Source organism: Stegodyphus dumicola, chromosome 10 (genome assembly GCF_044657685.1).
Source record: "Stegodyphus dumicola isolate Sdum_Otavi_A_Nest chromosome 10, ASM4465768v1".
NCBI lineage: Eukaryota > Metazoa > Arthropoda > Arachnida > Araneae > Eresidae > Stegodyphus > Stegodyphus dumicola.
In genome coordinates this window covers 171,836,032-171,859,431 of record NC_140777.1, presented here as the reverse complement: position 1 = coordinate 171,859,431, position 23,400 = coordinate 171,836,032, and the positions used below count along the sequence as shown (strand labels likewise).

The 23,400-nt window shown below is 31.0% G+C and overlaps 1 protein-coding gene across 2 annotated transcripts in view; it reads left to right on the top strand.

Annotated features, from left to right (window-relative positions):
• The first annotated feature begins 1,594 nt into the window (after window positions 1–1,594).
• The window catches only part of LOC118202489 (uncharacterized), a 100,260-nt gene continuing 78,454 nt past the window's right edge, over window positions 1,595–23,400 (top strand). Inside the window, exons 1-4 of one of the 2 annotated variants that reach the window (XR_015043640.1) lie at window positions 1,595–1,740; window positions 1,897–2,346; window positions 19,120–19,256; window positions 22,507–22,612. Coding sequence is in view for 1 of the 2 variants with exons in the window: in XM_085825874.1 (XP_085682000.1) it covers window positions 2,295–2,346; window positions 19,120–19,256; window positions 22,507–22,612 (295 nt within the window). In the remaining variant the exon portion in view is untranslated. The remainder of the gene's footprint in view (window positions 1,741–1,896; window positions 2,347–19,119; window positions 19,257–22,506; window positions 22,613–23,400) is intronic. The other variant, XM_085825874.1, reaches the window with a different exon arrangement.

The window sequence follows — 23,400 nt, the reverse complement described above, 5'->3', positions numbered from 1 at the left end:
TTTTTTATGATTTCTGGAGCGATTTTACACCATTCTTCTTGAAGCACCGATTTTAATTGTTGCTTTGAAGAAATGGTGTTTTTGCAAATTCTTGATTCCAATTCTTGCCAAATATTCTCTATGGGATTTAAGTCTGGAGATTGTGGTGGTGTTTTTATTATTTCAGGATAGTTATACAGCAGCCAGAGTGTAACGTTCAAAGCAGTGTGCTTGCGGTCATTGTCCTGGTAGAATTTAAAATCGTTATGAAGGTTCGATTTTCGTGATGAAGATTTCAAATTTTGATTTAAAATTTCAATACACTTGTACTGATCCATTATATTGTCAATAAAAACAAGATTACCAACTCCAGCTGACGACATACACCTCCATACCATAACTCCTCCTCCACCGTGTTTTACTGTTGGCACCAGGTTCTCTTTGCGAAATTCTTCCCTTGGTTTTCTCTACACCAAGATTCTACCGTCAGAACCAAATATATTAAATTTACTCTCATCAGGAAATATAACTTCATTCCAGTAATCAGAATTCTTATTTATGTTGGATTTTGCGAAAGCCAGTCTGAGTTTTCTATTCTTTTCACTTACGAAGAATTTTTTCCTGGTTGCTCTACCATGATATCCAGCAGATCGAATTACTCTTCTAATAGTCTGAGGATTACAATTACTCCATATAATGCTTGTAAATCAGCAGCAACTTTAGGAGCATTCATTCTTGGAATTTTTTTTTTTTAATATTTCGAACGATAATTCGCTTTATTCCATTGGATAGCTTTGATGGTCTGTCAGGTCTTCTTTTATTCTGAATCATATGATTCTTTTTATATCGTTTAATGATATTGAAAACTGTTGAATGACTCAAATTAACTGTTTCAGCAGTTTCTCTAATATATTTTCCACTTTCAGTATGCAAATTAATAACTAATTTTCAAATTTCAGGCAAAGTTTCTTTTCGTTTAGCGTTCATGGCTGCACAGAGCTAAACACAAAATTTCCAAAACAAACTGGAGAGAAATACTGCAGACGATTTTATAAATTATTGCCAATCCAATTGCTTTTGAGTAAAAATTAAAACCCCAAAAATATTTTTATTGCTTACTTCAGTCGATTTTTGTTGCATAGTACGTAGTAGTATCTAATGGTGTCCTATCATTTATATGAGCCATTTTTTGCTCCGTTCTAAACAACTGTATTTTTATTAAATTAATATTTTAATATTTTGAGAAAATGTATGATATGTAATAATTGTTACTAAATTTAAGTATGAAACACACCCACAAAAAATTTTTACATGTTTTTTTTTTTACTTATTTTATTACAGTTTCCTTTTGTAAAGCACAAGTGTCCCATCACTTTTGTGAGACACTGTATATATATATATATATATATACATAAATTATTATAAATATTTGCATTATTAGAAAACAAATATGTATGATTAAAATTAATTTGGGATATGCGATCTTCAAAAAATCGTCTCGCAACTGAATGAAACTACAATCTTAAACGCGCGAAATCAGAGCAGGTGCAACACAGACATGTCAGATTACTTCCAGTTAACCCCCTCCATGAGGCTCGCGCAAGGGCTCGTGTCGGCCAGGAGTCGAACAAAGGAATGACCTAGCCCTTCTATTTATCCCTCAGTCTGAGGTACCTACCATAATAAGCTGTTTCTCTCTCATTTGGCGTTAAGGCTGTTTTTCGAACAAAATCCGAATGTTCTTTGTGAATAACATCTCAAGTAAGATAGCTTTATCACTTTTAAAATATAAGTTTACTCCCTTACGCAAGATAATTTTCCCTTTCGCAAGATAAAATTTTAAATGCAATTTGAAAACCTACATTAATATCAGCTTATTTATTTGAACTTTGAAATTTATTTTCCCAACAATTTCAGGAAACAAGATTAATAGCTGTTAATGGCTAATGAAACGTCAACACAGGATTAGTCACCTGATTCAAATCAACCAATGAATTGCAGCTGAAATGTATTGTTGATTACTTCAAACTATGGCAACGTGATTGTTGTTGTATTCCTCTACTGTAGTTATATTTTCAGTATTTATATATATTTATTTTATCTATGCTTTGAATATTTCATAAAAGTCTGTATATAGAATTTGGGTTTAAAATTTTATGCAGAATAATTCTCGTATAATTTCATTTTAATTGTCTAATTTTGTATTTATTGTGGAGGTGTGTGATACTTGTAAATTGTTAACGTGTCTGTGAAAGCTTCTAAATTTTTAAAGGTTAAAGTTTTTAGTATTTTAACAAGTCTGGAAACTTCTGATTATGGTCAAAGTAACAGTTATAGGAGGAGGAAGTCTTGGTGTTAAAATTGTTGGTAAGTTAGAATGTTTATGTATTTACATATTGATTTAATAATGTTCTTTCTTCACCTTGCTTTTAAAACCTTCGATATTCCGTTTTAAATTGACTTGATCGTGTAACCATTTGTCCACCTACAAAATTGTTGAATTTTTTTTTGTTTGGCGCATGTACTAATTCGTTTTGGACAGATGTGCTTTTCATTCGCAAAATAGTGTGCTTTTGCCTGCTGCAGGCATTTTTCTGTCAGTTTTTTTACTAGCTAAAATTATTCCACTCCCCCCCTTTTTTAATATTAAAATAACATTTAAATCCCAAGTTCTCTACGGAGGTACCACCGCAAAATATAAGTTTGTAAAGTATTAGGGACAAATGTTTTTTTTTTTTTTTTACTGCCTTGTACGAAGTAAAGAAAATATTGTAATCGCGAAAAATTTTGCGTATTGTATTTCAACAAAAATGCCATTTTGACTGCTCTTGAATCCATCTAAACGATGTTTCTTCACAAAACGGATTGAAAAATAGATTTAAAATGGATTCAGAAAAGATTATTTTTGTGACATCTGTACATAACATAACTATGTATCTCACGTAACTCAAAAACAAGTAGCCTCAGAACGTTGAAATTTTGTATATGGGACTGTTATAACGTAGTTCTGCGCATCCCTTTTTGATTGCAGTCGGCTGCACGAAAAGTATGTATTACTTTGCCACTTTTGCGCAAGTATTAGGCAGTTTATTACAATTTATATATTTACTTCAGTCTTTGATATCTCTCTCTCTCTATATATATACATAATCACTATATATATGTATATAAGAGTGGGTGTGTATATATTAATGTATATACACACATATGTTATATATATACATGTCGACTCTGTTACTCGGCTCAGTGAGATCAGTTTTTAGCCCACTAGGGCAGTTAATTTCATTTTGCGTATAACATTAAAAGTCTTAATCACTTTTCAAATTGTTGCCACCAAATATGATTGCCCTGTATTATAAATTGGCTCTAGTGTAGAATTGGGTGCCCCTTCGATTAGTGATACATTTTTTTAAATTTTGGCAATGAAACCTCATTTCTGGTTACCATGATAGTTTTAACTTTGTTTTAGCTTTCTGATTTTTTAAAAATGAAAATAGATTGATGTGTACATGGACAAATATAAGGCAGTGCGCAATGCCTAGTTTGTGCAATTCTGGGATATTTTTTAAAGTGAAAACAGATCGATGTGTACATGGACACAGAGTTTATGCAATTCTTTGACTTTTTATTTTGGTTTTGTGTAGTGGCCATCTTGAAGTTGTGACTTCCTGGCGCCGATCTTGGCGTCTAAAAAAGAATCGCCAAAAACAAGGGGCACCCAATTGTAAACTTTTACCAAGAAATTAAATGATGAAGAATATGCATAATGTATATGCATGTTTCTCGCATCGTTTTAAAACAGCGGAACCTAGAGCCATGAAACTTTGAATAACGTACTTTGCCCGATTATGGAAATTTGGAATTTGTTTTATTATCTATTTCATATTTTGTAAAGCATTTATGAGTTTTTGATTAAGAAACTCAACGATTTCAATGTGAGTAGTGGCAACACTGCAAGGGGGAAAAAAAAAAATATAGTCAGCAAGCGAGATTGTGTATTGGAAATTCTAAAGATATGCTCTTTTAAAGTTATTGGTTAATCTTTGGATTATGGTAACATGGCGAAAATTTGGCGACCAACTCTGCTACAGCAACCCTCTATTTTTTTTACCCTCCATTTTGTCTTCACGAAGTAAAGACATGTTTCTTTTCTTTTTATTTACTGAACACTTTTTCCAACAATCTGCTATCCAAATTACACTTATGCTAGAAATTTTATGGAACAAAACTGCTTAATCATGACAAATATTAACTGCCAAATTGCGAAAAAAGTGCAGAATCGCAAACTCCTTGCAGTGTTTTTCAGAATCGCATATACCAGTGCACCACAACCTTTTCTCACCTGCGACACACAAAAAATCTTTCTGGAATTTCGTGGCACACCAAAGAGTTCCGAGTTATCAAGGAAGTGCCGAAAAAATTCAAATGCTGACACACTTAAATCACACACACAACCACACAACAGTGAAATATATAAAAACATTTAAATTAGACATTATTAAGGAAAACAAATTGTCGTTGTGTATTAAATACATGATAAAAAATTGCAAACTGTCAAATACATGTATTTGATTGCAGCACACCTATATCCTACTCATGGCACACCGGTGTCGGAGCACTGGCATATACACATAAACCATGTACACATCGACTTATTTTTACTTTAAAAAAATCCAAGAATAGCACAAAAATGGCATTGCACACACTCTTAACTTTATCCATCTACTCTGCTATTTTCTCATAAATTACAAAAATTTGCACGGAAATGCAGGAAAATGTTGCGAATCTTTAAACTCGGTAAAAAGCACATATATGAAATTACCTGATCGCGAAAAAGTATATACCCTTTCCAAGGATGAACATTTCCACGTGTAAAATAAATAAAATATCCAAAAACTTTTACCTCTAAATTATCTATTATATTATAAACATCACCAACGAATTTATACCGCAAACATTAAAAATGGTTACAAATACTTAGTGTCAAATATTTAAATTATTTCCATGCACGTTTACTTCAACTGAAATGTATACCAAATTGCTACAAACATAAAATTCACAAAATAACTATCATTTAATTAAAATATAACTAAACCATGTACACGTCGACTTATTTTTACTTAAAAAAAATCCCAGAATTGCACAAAAATGGCATTGCGCACACTCTTCACTATATCCATGTACGCTGCTTTTTTCTCATGAATTAGAAAAATTTCACGAAAATGCATGAAAATTTTCTGAATCTTTAAATCCGGTAAAAAGAACATATATGAAATTATCTGATCGCGAAAAAGTATATACCGTTTCCAAGGATGAACATTTGCACGTATAAAATAAATAAAATATCCAAAAACTTTTACCTCTAAATTATCTATTATAAATGTTGCCAACAAATTCATAACGCAAACATTAAAAATGGTTGCAAATACTTAGTGTCAAATACTTAAATTATTTCCGTGCACGTTTACTTCCACTGAAACGCATACCAAATTCCTACAAACGTATAATTCATAAAATAACTATCATTTAATTAAAATATAATTAAATTAAAAAACAGTACTTAAAATATAAATAAGCACATACATTAAATTAATAAAAATTAGCTTACAATCCTAATTACTTTAAACTAAATCATTGCTAATAACAATTTTCCAATAATACCATATTACTTTATTTACTCCTTACATTTAGAACAATGCATAAAAATAATATCCTCAAATAATTAAAAGTACTAACTTGCATAATCTTCTTCAGAATCTTGATTACGTGGCGGATAAACTTTTATTATTTCCTCCGCTAAATAAAAAGCAATCATATGTGTGCCTGTTTCAGGATCTTTAAGATCATACTTATGGTTCACAGCAAGATGTTGAAAACCTTCATCCTCCAAACAGACATGACTTCCACCAATCAGATATTATTGTACCAGGTAGAATATACTGCTTAATAAAACTTAATAAGCAATCTTTACTTCAGTTGATCTTTGGATTATGGTAGCTTGGCGATTTTTTGGCGAAAATTTGGTGACCAACTCTGCTACAGCAACCCTCTATTTTTTTTTTTTCCGCTGCCATTTTGTCTTCACGAAGTAAAGACATGTTTCTTTTCTTTTTATTTACTCAACACTTTTTCCAACGATCTACTAGCCGAATTACACTTATGCTAGAAATTTTATCTAACAAAACTGCTTAATCATGACAAATATTCACTGCAAAATTGGGAAAAAGTGCACAATAGCAAACTCCTTGTGCGTTTTTCAGAATAACACATACACATAAAGCATGTACACGTCGACTTATTTTTACTTAAAAAAACATCCCAGAATTGCACAAAAATGGCATTGCGCACGCTCTTCACTATATCCATGTACACTGCTTTTTTCTCATAAATTAGAAAAATTTCACGAAAATACATGACAATTTTCTGAATCTTTAAACCCGGTAAAAAGAACATATAGGAAATTACCTGATCGCGAAAAAGTATATACCCTTTCCAAATATGAACATTTCCACGTATAAAATAAATAAAATATCCCAAAACTTTTACCTCTAAATTATCTATTATATTATAAACGTCACCAATGAATTCATACCGCAAACATTACAAATACTTAGTGCCAAATATTTAAATTATTTCCATGCACGTTTGCTTCAACTTAAACGTATACCAAATTCCTACAAACATAAAATTCACAAAATAACTATCATTTAATTAAAATATAATTAAATTCAAAAACACTACTTAAAATATAAATAAGCACATACATTAAATTTATAAAAATTAGCTTACAATCCTAATTACTTTAAACTAAATCATTGCTGATAACAATTTTCCAATAATACCAAATTACTTTACTTCCACCTTACATTTAGAACAATGTATAAAAATAATATCCTCAAATAATTAAAAATACTGACGTACTTAATCTTCTTCAGAATCTTGCTTACATGGTGGATACACTTTTATTATTGATTCAATAAAATTATTGAATGATTTTTTCTGCGAATTTTTTTTCCACACTTCCTCTGCTAAATAAAAAGCAAAATTCTCTTTATCACAATGTTGTTCCATGTTCCACTTTATGCCGCGATTAGCACGTAAGATTACATGCTGTATTTTATCACAATGCCTCTGAATGGCGCTTTTTATAGCACTCCACGTGCCCTCTATTGTATTGGTATGTGCACCTGTTTCCGGATCTTTAAAATAATATTAGACAGCGCCATACAATCCGAAAATTATTCAACACTACTTCACACAACACACAATGAAGCTTAATACAAAATAATATACTGCCACAGATATTTTTCCAAATTCCTCCCCTTTTCCGATTAAAGAACTGTAATTCGTCCATTAATATCACATGACATATCTCATGATCTCTCATTTCCCTCACACAAAATAATGTGTAATCGGAACTGAGTACTGCTCACATTATTACCAAAGTCCTAGGTAGTAACCTTTATCGCCTCCAAAATGTCGCCAAACTACCAGTTACCATATTCCAAAGATCAGCCTTTACTTCTATCTCGCACAACCTTAAAAAAAAACACTTATTACTACCCCTTTCAATCCCACTAAATACCCATTTTGAATTCACTTTAGATAGGGCCATGGGATCCAAAAATTAACCAACACTGTTTCACACAACACAGAATGAAGCTAAATACAAAATTTCCAGATTTCCCCCCTTTTCCGATTAAAGAACTGTAATTCGTCCATTAATGTCACATGACATATCTCATGATCTCTCATTTCCCTCACACAAAATAATGCGTAATCGGAACTGTGTACTTTTCACATTATTCCCAAAGTCCTAGGTAGTAACCTTTATCGCCTCCAAAATGTCGCCAAACTACCTGTTACCATATTCCAAAGATTAGCCAAGTTATTTTGTGATATTAACGTTGAATTGAATTTTCTGGTTTAAGTGTGAAGAACATAGTATTTAATAAATAAAGGTAACACAGAAAGCCTCAGAAAACCAGAAGACCGGTACAGTGTTTTAAATGTCATGCTTTTGGACATTCTCGAACCAATTGTTTCAAGAAAGATATTTGCTGCAAGTGTTCTAAGAATCATCGTTCAAATATGTGCCCACTAAAACCAGAAGAAAAGCCCGTGTGCTAATTTTGCCCAGGTGAATATGTAAGTTCTTACCATGGATGTCTGGTATATAAAAAGAGGTTCCAAGCTCCTAAAATAACAGAAAAAACTCAGCAACTTCCCACTCAAGAAGATTTCCCAGCCCTAAAATCTAAAACTGAAGCAGAAATTCAAAATATCCAAAGAAATATTCCATTCAGTGCAGTTTTTCATTATCAGAAAAATCCAGTTAAAGAAGCAGAAGATATCTTCCAAATTTTTCAAGACCCGAAAGTTTTTAATTTCATTCGCCAGATGAACAACATAGCCGAAAGGATCAAGCATCCGAAAACCAGCATTGAAAAATTAACCATTGCCTTCGAAGCAGTAAAGGTAACGCTGGAATTTTCCGAAAATGAAATCTAAGCCTTAATTCATTTCTATGCTGAAGTTCTCATGGCACTCACTAGATGGCGGCACAGGTAATCTACTCTCCAGAATTTTTATCGATACGTCTTTTCTCGTACTTCTTCATTTTTCGACCTTATTCTTCACAAGTTCTACCTTTCACCCTTGTTAACTCCCTGCAGTCATTCGAACTTCTACTGTCTTCAACTTCCCTACAAGTTTTTACTACTTCTACCATTCCCATGCTACACTCAACAATCGAAAATTATACAGTCAAAAGTCGTTCATTCGGACACCCATAGTCCGGAATGATCTATAATCTGGACCAAAAAGCTACAAACTTTCTGCGCATGCGTCGCGTTTACGCGTACGCGTAAGACATTTACGGCTGCGAATATGCATCTGCGCATGCGCATAATACGTTTATGCATGCGCGTTTAAGTATAACGGATGGTATAAGCTAAGCTAAAATTATCTAATTCAGTTAATGTTGCAGATTGCGTTGTTCCTTAATCTTCGAATTGGATCCGGCTTATTATTTTTTGCAGACTGTTAGAGCAATTTTATAAAAGTAAGCTTGAACTTTCGATTATGTGAAATAGAATTTCTGATATATATTTACTAATATGTAAAGGATCTATAAAGTGAAAGTATATTTTGAAGTCCATTAAACAGAAAGTGGAATTGCTGCAAAAAATGGATAAAGGCATACCCTTCCTTTGATTATCTAATCATTCCAAAATATGTTTATCAATTTCACACTGCTCTGCGGGGGGAGGAAAACTACGCAGCGCACAATGAATTGGAAGTTGATCTGTCAGCACTATTCTTATCTTCAGGGCAGATGTTTTTATTTTATTTGGCTTATAATTCCTTACTAAATGTAGTATTTCATCTCGATGTACTCCGTTTTTTATATGATTTAAATCAAGTTCCTCGTCATTATAATTCTCTTCCGATAGTGAAGAAAGTTACACAGAGGTTATTGAAAACGAAAAAATTTCGATTGACAAATTAGTCGGTATTCTCGACACAGCAATTATAGGACTTGAACAGCGGAACTTTGTAATTGAACAGGAAATTATGTCTGTTTATAGAATTAAAGAGAAAGTATTATCACATAAAACGAAGCAACTTAAACAACTTACATTGAAAGAAATGTTTAATAAAGTAAACAAGTAAATATTAAGTTTTTTTTTTTTGTAAATTTTGATACTCTTTAGATCATAATTGTTCTTTATTTCATAAATTACGGTTTCATATTTTTAATTTTATAATTTCTGCATGCCATCTTACCAGATTTAAACTGATGATCTATAATCCGGAAAAATCTATAATCTGGAATCGCCAAAGTCCCGACGAGTCCGGATTAACAACTTTTGACTGTAGTAATAAGTTCCATTGGGATAGTGGTCTGATCCAGGTGACTGGATTCATTGAGCTCCGCTCAATAAGAGAACAGAGAAAGCCTTAAAGAAACTCCCCTTTGGGCGTAATATAAAATCAGAAAATTTTGAGATTTCTTTTATTCTTATATGTTGGTAAATTGTGCATATTTGCTTCAAAAGTGATTGAATTATGTTGTTCTTGTCTTTGGGTTAAGGTTTTTATACCTTTAGAATTATGAACAATTTAAAAGTTGTTTAACTGCGAGTAAGCCTAACAGAACAGCCATTTGCTTACATTTGAAATTTAGCAGAATAGTGAATTAAGTCAGCTTCTGCACCTTCAGTGTCTTTTAGTCAAGTGTGACGAAAAGTAAACTTTTAGTTTTTATGCACTATTTCTCTGCCTTCTTGTTTGGTGGCCGAATTGCTTGTTTTTGCATAAAACCTTTAATTGTAAAAATTGCTTTTTAAACTCTTATCTGTATTTGGTGTTATATGCTTTTTCCTATATTTTTCAATTTTTAAAGAAGATGTTTTAAATTTTTATGTATGTTTGCGTTGCAGCGAAGTGAGAACTGAATTAATTGAGTAAGAAATTTATCTCTAATAAAATTCAAGGACATAAGTTTAAATGAAATGCAGTAAAAAATGTGTATAATTTAATAGGCCATCCAAGAAGTCATATGGTGTTCACACGAGATTTTTTAAAAATGATATAAAGCCTCTCCATTCTCTCTCAATGGCTGAAATGATTTTTACTTCCTTGGATAAAGTAAAGGAAGTATAGTAAACGTGAAAAATCTCAGGTATCATATTTCAATGAAATTCTGTATTTCAATGAAATATGAATGAAATATCTGTATTGACCACTCTTGAATCCATTTGAATGATTTTTTTTTGCCTGAAATCTGTATGTATGGATAGAATTAGGGACTCCCTTTTTTCCAAAACGGATTGTAAAATGCATTGAGAAAAGAGATTGGTTTAATCCTAGTATCCGGTGCACAATGGATTTGGCTACTTTTGGCGACTTTAGGATGAGCAGTTAAACGGCTCATTTTGGTGTTGGTGATAATTTTCAAAATCACGCCAAGGCTGCACCATATACTAGGATTTTACCAAGAGATTTTTCTTTATATCTGTACGTACATACGCATGTAACTTACGTAACTCAACGAGTAGATGTAAAATGTTGAAATTTTGTATATGGAACTACTATAACATCTAGTTGTGTACCTCCCTTTTTCATTGCAATCAGTACACCAAACATATATACACAAATTCCCACTCTGTTACTTGGCTCTATGAGCTGAGTTTTATACGAGGCGTATTTGGAAACTAAGTACCGTTTTGAAAAAAAAAAAAAAAAAATAGTTAAACAATTTTTTTTAATCCAATTTTATTTTTACATGAAAATACATGTCTTAAACTATTTTTCAACATAGTTTCCGCCAATGATCAAACACTTGTCATAGCGAGTGACCAGTTTTCGTATACCATCGTCAAAGAAACTTTCCGCCAGTTTCGATAACCACGACTCCACAGCATTTTTTGTGTCATCGTCAGATCCAAAGCTCTTGCCACCAAGCTCGGGCTTCATGTGCAGGAACAAGTGATAGTCGAACGGCGCCAAGTCCGGGCTGTACGGCGTGTGATTGAACTGCTTCCAATGAAACTGTCAAATTAACAATTGAGTGACACCAGCAGTATGGGGCTGAGCATTGTCATGCAGCAACACAGTTCCTTTACTGAGCATTCCTCTTCGTTTGTTTTGAATGGCATGCCTTAGTTTTGTTAAAAGTCTCACAATATCGTGCCGCATTAATGGTTTCACCCCTGGGAAGAAATTCAGTAAGCAAAATGCCTTTCCTATCCCAGAAGACAGTGCACATGATTTTTTGTGATAACATTCTCACTTTGAACTTTTGTTTTTTCGGAGAATGAGTGTGTCTCCACTCCATCGATTGTTGTTTCGATTCTGGTGTGAAAAGACACACCCAAGTTTCATCACCTGTCACAATTTGGTTTAAAAAGTTTTCTCGCTCATCACTGTACCGCGTGAGAAATGTCAGGACACTACCAAGTCGCTTTGTTTTGTGAACATCAGTGAGCATTTTGGAAACCCATCGTGAACACAGTTTGCGATAATTCAAGCGGTCAAACACAATTTCGAACTAAACAGTACGTGAAATTTGTGGAAATGCCTCTGAAAGAGTGGTCATTATGAAGCGTCTGTTCTCATGAATTGTTTCATCAACTTTCCTTACCAAATCATCGGTGACAACAGAAGGCCGACCACTCCGAGCCTCGGCGTGGACATTTGTTCGACCTGCGTTAAACATTCTTACCCACTTTCTCACCATTCCATCACTTATCGCGTATTCACCGTAAACTTCTGTCACTTGACGATAAATTTCGGCCGGTTTAACATTCCTCGCGTTCAATAATTTAATCATGGCACGAATCTCGCAGTCAGCAGGAGAACTAATTGTCTTAAACATTTTGAATGTGCACAGCAAACTGAAAACACAACATAGAGCAACCAAAATGGCGACAATTGAAAGTCAGTGAACAAGAAAGACTAGTGTGCATGCGCGGGACACCTACCACAGCTCTGCGACTGCGCTAGAATGAAACGGTACTTAGTTTCCGAATACGCTACGTAATTCTTATATGTGTTAAATTGTGTATTTTTTGCTTTAAGAGTGATTGAATTATGTTCTTATTATGTTCCATTAAGGGTTTTATGCCTTTGCTTAATCTGCATGCAATTGTTGTAGAATTATCAACAATTTAAAAATTGTTTAAGTGGTACTAAGCCTAATGTAGCCACCATTTTGAGACCATTAGTAAACTTTAAATTTTGTGCACTGTAAAATCTGCCTTCGTTCACGCTAGCCAAATTACTTATTTTTGGGTAGAAACTGATTTTAATTGTGGGGGAAAAAAAAAAAAAAAAAAAAAACCATTTTGAACTGTATTTAGTGTTTTATGTTTTTCTGTATTTTACGATTTTTAATGGAAATGTTTTAAGTTTTTATGTATTTGTGCCTTTCCACGATGTGATAGTTATCGATAGAAAAGTTAATCGAATGAGAATTATGTCTCTAATTAATTTCGAGGAAATAAGTTTAAATGAAATGCAGCAGATAATGTATAATTTATAGGCTGTACAAGGAAGTTATGTGGTATCCACAGCAGATTTTTTAAATTTGAGACTGTGATCTGCTGCATATGAAGGTATTATGAAAGAATAATAATAATAAAAATATATATATATAGCATTATTTAATAAAAACATTGAAATTTTACATTTACTGCTGTAATATATAATACTTTTGAGACTTTCCTGTTCCGTAAACTGTACTAATATAAATGCTTATAAAATATTGTGATTTGAGTGTGTGCAGTATATATAATACAGGGTGTGGCAGGGAAACTACCTTATTTTAAAAATGAATAACACAAATAGTATAAGCGATATCAGTTTAATTTTTTTCCAAGTTATAGAGAGACACTTAAAGTTTCTTTTATTATGGTTTAAAAATAATATTATTAAGGTCGCCTCCGTTCTGGTCAATGCATTGAGATAGTCGAGTTTTGAAGTTTCTTTCCACTTTTACCAGCATATCAATGGGTACGTTTTCGATAACAGCTTGAATGTTGTTCTTCAGTTGAGCCATAGTAGAGATTTCATATAGCTCCACAAAAAAAAATCACACGGGGCTATATCAGGCGAGCATGCTGGTTACTGAAGATCGCCTCGTAAGGAGATAAAAGACATTCAGGGAAATGTTCTAAAAAAAACCATGGTCCAATGATGCCTATTCTTAACGATGCACACCAAACAGTCGCACATTCTGTATGAAGGGACTGCTGCTCATGAAGTTCTCGGGGATTCGTGCCACTCCAGTATCGCACGTTTTGCTTATTCACGCAACCCGAAAAGATGAAAATGAGCCTCCTTGCTAAAGAACACGAGGGCATCAGGAGGCATATTGTCAAAAAGGCTTCTCATGCATTTTTTCGTGAAAGAAAATTGCACGGATTAAGTTTTTTCCACCACTGTTAATTTATATGGAAGAAAATGCAGTACGTTGAAAAGTACGACTCCACGGTGAACGCACGCCCCTCTCTTGTCCGCTGCATGATTGGTATAAGCCTACATGACATAAAATGTTAGACACCGCTCTTTTCAATCAGTGCCACCACATTGTTCTCAGAATAAATGTCGCTAGATGGCACACGTTTAAAATAAGGAAGTTCTCCTGCCGCACCCTATATTATTAGTAAGTATTGGTACTGATATAAATAAAAGTCTGAAGATGCAATATTACTTCAAGTTCCCACAGTAATTTTTGTTTTATAGAGTATTGTCTGTAAAATCTGAAGTTTTTTTTTAAAAAGTATAAATATAAAGTATAAAAAGTTTAAATTAATAAAAATTTTAAATTGTATAATTTTACTGCCAACTTAAAAATAAAGCTTTTAATTAAGCAATGTTGTCATTAATATATAAGGTAAAGAAACATAAATTCCATTGCAAATGTAAATAAGCTTCTTGTAGCTGGTCATTGTTCTGTTTGTATGTAGCTTCACTGCAGAGAAAAACTTTGCAGATTGCTTAAAAAAAGATAAAGCAAGTTACAGTGCTTATCTGATAATATAGGAATGTTTTTCATAATCTCCAATTAATATATCACTAAGTAAAAGAACAAGTAAGGCTTTCTCATTAGCAAAATCACTTCAGAAGATACTGAATAATTCTTGTAACTTACATTTACCATGTGAAATATTCAAAAGTGCATTTAATCCCTATCAAGTGATAATCAATTGTATTACCCAAGCCTTTGTGTGCTGGTGGAAAAATAGAATCTTTCCTTCAGCACTCTAACTTTCCGTGGTGATGCTAACTAAAAGGTACTAAATAATTTCATTTAATAGTTAATCTCCAGAAGTGAAAAAAAAAATATATAATATTAGTTAAAGTGAAAAAATATAATATTAATAAAAAATCTTATTTTAATGAAAAAATATATTTGTAATAAATATATCATTGAAAGTACTTTTAAAAATACAGAGGGTGTTTGCATATTTTTGTAACGATTTTGGTCTTCTCCATGAATTTAAATATTAATTTTAAAATAAAAATGTGACTGGCATCAAATTGGCATAAGGTTTATTTATTGTCCGTAGAATTAAAAATATTCTTTTCTTTAAAGTTTCACTGAAAAATAAAAGATGGATCGAAGGCTATATTTTTGGACTGTCCAAAGAGAAAATACTCTTATTCAGTTATTAAAAAAAGATGTGAAAAGCATGGTTTTAATATATCTACACTTAAAGCATGGTTTTAATATATCTACACATAAACTAAGTGACATAACTAATATGAAAAGAAAGAAACGTCGAAGATTACATCTGACTAAAAAAAAGGCAAAAAATGCATACCCAACAAAGGTACATGCATCTCTTATTAAATCTAAAGTCACATCTCATGCTTTAAAAAAAAATCCAGCCCTCCAAAGAGCTATTTCAAAGTCTTTAAATATCTCTGTACTAACTGTGAACAAAATTATAAAATCTGATTTACAGCTAATCACCCCCCCCCCCCCGAAAAAAAAGAAAAAACATAATTATTGATCGTCTACCACCGAAACATGTTTCTCACTGTAAGGCTATGTGCAGATTGTTGGGTGAAAAGTATTTGGTAGGTGAAAAATGGAAATATATAGTTACAATTGATGAGGCTTGGATATGCTTATCTGATTGCAATAGAAAAAGACTGATTTACTACTGAAAAAATAGTAGAAAAAGACTTAATATGCTGGTTCAGAGAAAACAGATAAAGGTTTTATAGTTATTACTGGATTTTCTTATAATGGAAAATTTAAAATAAGGAAAGTAGAAAAAAATTTCAAAATTAATTTGGATTACTATCAGAAATATGTTTTAACACCAATTTTCAAAGAAGAAATTCCATTTCTTTATCTAAACAATCTACACTGTGTTAAGTTCCACCAGGATAAGGCTCGAAGCCATACCTCTAAATCTACTGCTCTGTTTTTTTAAAAAAGAAATGAAAGCAGAATTGAAGCTATTCCCTGTAAAAGCATTTTACCCAAGTCCCCTGTTGTGTTTCCTATGGATTACTGTGCGTGTGGACTTTTAAAATAAGCTCTTTATAAGTGGCTTACCAAAACATTGGATGGACTCTGGAAGATTGTGAAGGAGGAGTGAAATAAAAAAGGACTTTTATCTTGGAAATCAAGATGTAATATGATAGTTCAACAATAGTGCTATCAGACTGCGCATATTAGAATGTAAAATTCTAAGGTTTGCTTATATGTAAATGTTTGGAATTTGTTAAAAAAATGTGTGAACACCCTCTGCATAATATCGATTAATATTTAAGTAAAGTATTAGGTTAAAATATAAAAGACTGTAATTTATATTAAAAAATCCTGATTTGAAAGTTTTTAGCAGTATAAGTAGAAGTTATTATGGAAAAAATAAATATAACCAAAAATTTAATAGTTTAGTGGTTAGTATTGGCTCCTGACTCCAAAGTTATCTTTATAATTAGAACTCCATTTCTTAAAATAACATTAATCCACATTTTAAATCAAAAATAGTCTTTGTTATCCTTTTTAGCAAATGTAAACAATTCTTAGAACAACAATATGAATAATCTTTTTGTTGCCATTCTCAAAACAACAAAAAACAAATCAAACAATATTAATCAGTATTTAAAATTTCTGTACAAGTTTAAGCCACAACAGTTCCGCTATGCATACATTTAAAATAAAATACAGGTGGATACTTGTTTGTTAAAGTGGCCGCTGCATTTAGTTGGCAGAATTGCCAGACCTATTGCCCGGCCTGTAATTTGCAAATTTTGGATGTCATCAAAGGCTTAACAAGGAAGTGCCAATTTAAGATATAAATATAATGAAAGTACCATTAAAAGGAATATGTATTGTTAGTTAAGTAACAACCATTGCAGCATTCAGTCCTTACCTTGTGAACTTTTTTTTCTTACTAAAGAGGAACTAAGTTTTCAGCAGCCCATATATTTTATTATAAGAAATGAAAGAGAATGCATATGTAAACAGTTTATGTTTGAGAAGAAGAAAAATTGCCCTCATATTTACAGTTACATCCCTTTTATTATTTTAGACTTTTAAAATAAGTTTTTATATTTTGGTTGTAGCAAGTGGATTTAGAAATTAGTGCATATCAAGACTAATATATTGACTTAATTAAGAAGCTGTCATGGTTATAAAATCCAAGAGGACAAATGACCAAGTTTTGAAATTCTTAAAGTAGATTTTTTTTAATAATTGCCTGAAATGTGCCTTTTCTATATAAATAAATATATTTTATAAATTTTATTTCACTGTTCATAATTAGTGTCCATGCTAGAGGTGTTCTTCAGTTTATATGTCTGCTGTAAATAGCTATAATATTGCATATTTAGTTGTTTCATTTTCTTTTTGTAATTCTTCCTAATAGATAGCATGAAATGCTTTAAAAATTTTTATATGTGTAAAAATGTGTGCTGTAAACATTTTGGACCTCTTTATATAATTACAAAATCATCTTTTATAAGAAATGAAGTTTAAAAAAAAAGTCATCCCCAAAATGAAATTTCGAGACATGACAAGAAAAATAGTACTTAAAGAGAAAAAACAAAAATGTGTTCGAATTAAAATTAAATCTAAAATAATGTTTTAAGATATTGAGCAAATCTTTAGCGTTAGAAAATAGTAAGTTACATCAGTTTTTTTTAATTTATAGATTTCAAAATATTTCCTTCAGTTTAAAAATAAAAATTAATTTTTTACTAAATTTAAAATAAACTTTGAAAAATTAAAAAAAAAATAACTTTTGTTATAATTTCTTATTCCCTTGAAATGAAGCAGCACAAATTTATAGTTATTTTGAAATATTTTGGGGAAAATATTAAAAATATATTGGTTTTCATTAAAAAACTTGAGAGGGAAGCTACTTTTCAGAACTATAAATTATTTATTAACACAGATTATATAATAAAGAAATTTGAAATACAGTGAACTCATATTTGTATGAATTATTTTGTGAATTGTTTTGTTTTTTTGTAAACTGTTGAATTTGTTCTGAAAAGTGTATGCTTTTTGCATGTATAGATTTTTGATTTTATATACTTTTTTGTGATGCATGGAAGCTCATAAAATCACTAATATATATATGAGTTTACATCAAAATACAGTTTCATCATAGATTTTAAAAATGAAAATTTAAAAAAAAATCTGGTTATTACTAAAAGTTATTATGGCTGCTGTGATTAATAATAACGCAGAGTAAAAGCTCAGCAGTGCTGAATTCTGGACAGTTTCTGTTCCGGATACACGAAAATTCCAAATAATTGAAATATCTAGATTTTTTTAAAATAATTTATTTTGTGTTATTAAAAAAATAGTACATTAAATTAATATTTTGGAAGAATTTCAGAACTGTCTACAATTCAAAGATGCCATTGATGCTGAGGTGCAGTGCATTTTTAGCAGTATTTATGTGGGGAAAAAAACAAGTATACCTTACAACTGAAGAAATATGGTATTCCTTAGTATAGAAATTCACATTTGAGACAATGTATCAGTTTCTGCTATGTAATGAAGTATAAAATTTACAATTTTTGAAATAAAGGTAATTATTGTTTCCATTTAAAAAAATAATCAAAATCCTTCAGTTAAATTTTTAAAACCCTTGCATAATATACAGATGCAAGAATAGGAATCCAGAAATTATCTTATAATTTTAAAATGAACTTAACTGGCTGATATACTATATTAAGTTGGAAGACTTTTTAAAAGTAACTGCATTATAAAAAAAAATATATTCTGTTGTAGCATAGAGAACAAGAGCAATAATGAAATTTTTTAACATTGTCATTCTAATGGAAGTCTTATTTTTAGCCCAGAAAAATGGGTCATTTTATGAAGAGAAATTATTTTGATGATGTTCTTTATTTTTGCTTACATTCAATTTTTCATTTGATTTCATGTATGAATTTCATAATACCTTTCTAATAATTTTATCATTTGCAAGTTTGAATTACAACTTTTGGTATTCATCAATAAAAGAATATTTATATTAAATATAATATTTGACTTAAAAAATCATTCAATTATTGTCACTTAAACGTTTTTTTCCGCAAATTAAAAAATATTAGTCTGACATAGTTATTACCAATCGTTATATGTTTTTATATTTATAGGGGAATTAGCATATCATGGCCATGAGGTGCGGGTGTATGATCGAAATCCTGAGGCTTTAGATCGAGTTCGTTTAAGAATTCAAGAAGATAAGCGTCTTCTCACTGAAGATGGACTCTTACTAACACCTACATTTTTAGTATGTTATTTCAGTCATATAAATATTAGTAGGTTAGCACATTCTTATGTGTAAATGCTTATTAATTCTTATGCATAATTAATATTTTAATTATTCATTATGAAGCTATTGAAATTGGTGATGTGATTTTCACTGAAGAGGATTAGGCATGAAAAGATTAGAAAAATTATAATCTAATATATTAATTAGAAAAATTGTAATCTAATTTCCTAAGACAACTCACCACAGGCATTAGAGATGGCTGTCTTAGAGAGATGAAATTCAGAACTAATGTTTATTTATGTTTTGAGAAATATTGATTGCTTTTATAAGTGGATCTTGAGGATCTTATCTTAAGGAGGTGGTTTTCGTGATAAAGAGTTTATTGTATTTTGAATGTAGAGACTAATGATAATAATATGAAGATTAATTAGTTTAATAAAAAAAGCACAATGTGCTTTGGTAAATTTTTAAAAATTCGGTGAAGATGAAAAATCAAAATTATAATGCTGTAATAATTTATTTTTAATATGATGGATTAAAATACTTTTATCTCAAAAAGAACACTAGACCACCAAAATAGATTACTTCTCAGTTTCCATGTTATTAATCATCTTAAAATTGTATAAATATTCCACTTTGGAGTGATTGTATAATGTTTCATGCTTGTGCTGCCCATCCAGTATAGTCGTTGGTGACGCTGACTGCCCTACCAGTGGGCCCTGGTTCAAATCCTGGAGAAGGCATGGATGTTTGTAAGCATATAGTGTTTTCAGAAAGGGGGCATTTATAATATAAGGTGAACCAAAAGTCATTTTTAGAGGTTGGTGTTAGGGTGTTAATTAGGGTTGAAGATCTGTCCCCCTCTTGCCGGGGAGTTCTCCCTCAAATTGGGGCCAAACTGCACAGTTAGTATGGTGGACCATACCTGTACAACCTAGTGGTGAAATTACTTGCACCTGTACCTGTTACATGCTTGTACAAGTGAGAATATATATAGTAAATCTTATTTCTGGAAATATTTTTTAGTTTCTTTTAAAAATATGTTATGACAAAAAAAAAGTTGCTGACAGGGGATCAAGACTATAGGATTGTCATACTACAGCTGTCTCATCAGCACTTTGCCATAAAATGGCTTGCCAGGTTACTTACGCAAGCTCCATAATAACCTCAAGTATGGACTAGCTTTTTGTACCTTTTCCTTCTTCATAGTGAATGCTTTCATAAAAATAAACTAAAATATTGCATTAAACTTTAAAGAAAAATTATATGAGTCATTAGAAAAATTTCTTACAACCTACTACCAGTAGTTAATAACATGTCTAAAGTAGCTGCAGAAATGAGTGAAAGCTAGCTTGATCTTCCTTCATCTAGAATTGATAAAACTCGAGTTCCTCCTACTCGTATGATAGGTTGACTAGATTAGAATAGCATTCAGTTTCAAATGAGGTAAAATACTGTTCCTTGTAATACTTTTGAGTATCAAGTAAATATGTTCTTGAAAATGTGAATGTCCAAAATTTCGGGGACTAGCCTAGTCCCTGTGACATATCACTGATTGAGATGATGCAATGTGCAAATTTATCTTTTCAGCTGGAGCTGGAAACAGTTTTAATAGTAGCTTGGGAGAAGCAAGCATAGTAATAAATTTATGTGAGACATGCCAGTTAATTTTAAGAGAACTTCCAGAAGCATCTCAGTTCAAATTAAACAGGCTGCCAGTGATATTTGTTCTTGAATCATTTATGATAATAAGGAAAAACAAGAAAGTGTTTTAGTTAGCACAAGAAAACTGCTATCTTATTTCCCTTAAATATTGCCCTTGCTTCTGAAAAAATGACAATCTTGTCTAAAAAGGAGGAGGCGATTTTAATTAATTAATTTAATTGAGCCTAAATATTATTAAAAAAAGTCTTTGATTGCTTATTCTTATCCCATTTCTTATTTTATTTGTAGTTCTTTGAAATATTTCTGTTAAAACTATAACTTATTTTAATTTTAAGAACTTCCCTAAATATTTTTAAAAGTCTGCTTTATGTTTAGAATTGAGGCTAAATGTTATTAAAAAAAGTCTTTGATTGCTTGTTCTTATCCCATTTCTTATTTTATTTGTAGTTCTTTGAAATATTTCTGTTTAAACTATAACTTATTTTAATTTTAAGAACTTCTCTAAATATTTTTAAAAGTCTACTTTATGTTTAGAATTGAGGCTACCTAAGAGTTCTTGAAATTTTCTGCATTAAATTGGCCTTTGGTTATTCTTCTTTCTTTTTTAAATTTCAAAATGAAGAAAGATTGCTTGAATCCAAAGCAAAAAGTAGATTGCTTGAATCCAAGGCAAAAAGTAGATTGTATATAATTTTGTGAATATATGGAGGAGCAAATATTTTAGCATTTGATTTGAAAGTAATGATTTATAATTTGTTTTAAGTGCAAATTCCTTGTTATTATTATTTTGCTGAAAAAACTTTTGATTACATTTTCTAATTCTTTTTTTATTTACCTGACTCTTCTATTGTTAAAGATAACTCTTTTACTACCAAGACTTTTTTGAGCTTTTGGATTTGAACATAATTGTAAATTTAAGTAAAATCTTGTACTGAAAAAATAAATGCTGTGAAAGATGTCAATTTCAATGGTTTTTATTCTATTCTGAACCTCAATTATGTTTCAGAAATGTGAAATATTGTTCTTAATTGTTGTACAGTTCTTAATTGGTGTAGTACTCTGAAGTGCTTAATGTTGATACGAAATTAAAATGTTTTTGATGGCTGTGAATAAATGTATTTGATAGCCTCAGGTTAGGAAGTAGTTTCCTTAGATAAGAATATTATAATTATCAGTATTGATATTTATTTATTTTCTCAGAAATATTTCTCTCTTTTAGAGGTAATTTCTAAAGGATTTGTTTGCAAGAGAATTTGCTGTATTTCTTAAGTGTGCAGTTTGTGTATATAAAAGTTTTTATTTTCCACTGTTAGTCAGCTTCACAGAATTTTGTTTTTAAGTATGTAACTAACTTGAATTAATTCTGAACATGGAATAACAAAAATTATGATGAATGTTTTCATTTCTATTTCTGATCAGTGCATTTGTAAAACTGAAGTATGTTAGCTGATATTTTGAACTGAATTTTTAATATTATCACTTTATATACATTTCTGTCATATTTAGCATTTTAACTCTTTATTTAAAACAGTTTATTTAAAACATATCTAATGATTACATATATTGATATTATTTGACAACAGCCAATATTTATTATATTTAGGGTGATGTGTATTACATAAGCAGATTAGAAGAAGCTGTTAAAGTGTCAGATTTCATAATTGAAGCTGTACCTGATGATTTAGCTCTAAAACAGGATTTATTTGAATGTAAGTATTTTGCATTTTATTATACATAAATTTGTCATTGCTTTTTCTTTTATCTAACAGTTTTGAAGTTTTATTTTGATTTTAATCATGATATGATACACAAACAGAACTACATGAACATTATAAAGATGCTAATAAAAGGTAATAGGACTCAAACTATAGTTTACTTTTTATTGTTCCTTTGCATATATGAATATGAGATATTTATTACATTCATGAGTTTAAGATATATTTATGAACTATATTATATGACTTAGTTATTATATTAAATATTTTTTCTTTCTGATTATCTTCCACTCAAAAATATTTAGGAGGTAGTGTGCACTTTGTTACCAAAGCAGGCAACCTATAATGTCGCCAAAATGTGTTTATGTGACAACCCAGGTATGAACACATGCACAGCAGATGAGCACCTGTCATTAGTGTTTGTTTTGTTGAGTTGACGATGGTCACTAGTGTTTATTGCATTGAGTGTGCTTCCCTGCCCATAAGGCATCATAATGGGATTGTGGAGTTTGTGTGCTGATGAAAAGAAAGCATTGCATTTCTTCTGAAATATGGCATTTTGCATAAAAGTAGAGAATGCAAAAATTCATGTTGCATGAAATTGTACTTCATAAATAGTCAAATGTCATAGATCAAAATTTGTACAGTTCGTTAGTATTCCAATATATATATCAAAAGGGAGTTACATAATAGAGAGTGTCATATCACTGTCCTTCCCTGAAGAAGTGAGAAAAGAATAAGCGAGTTACACAATTAATGCCGCGGCGCACAATGAATTGGAA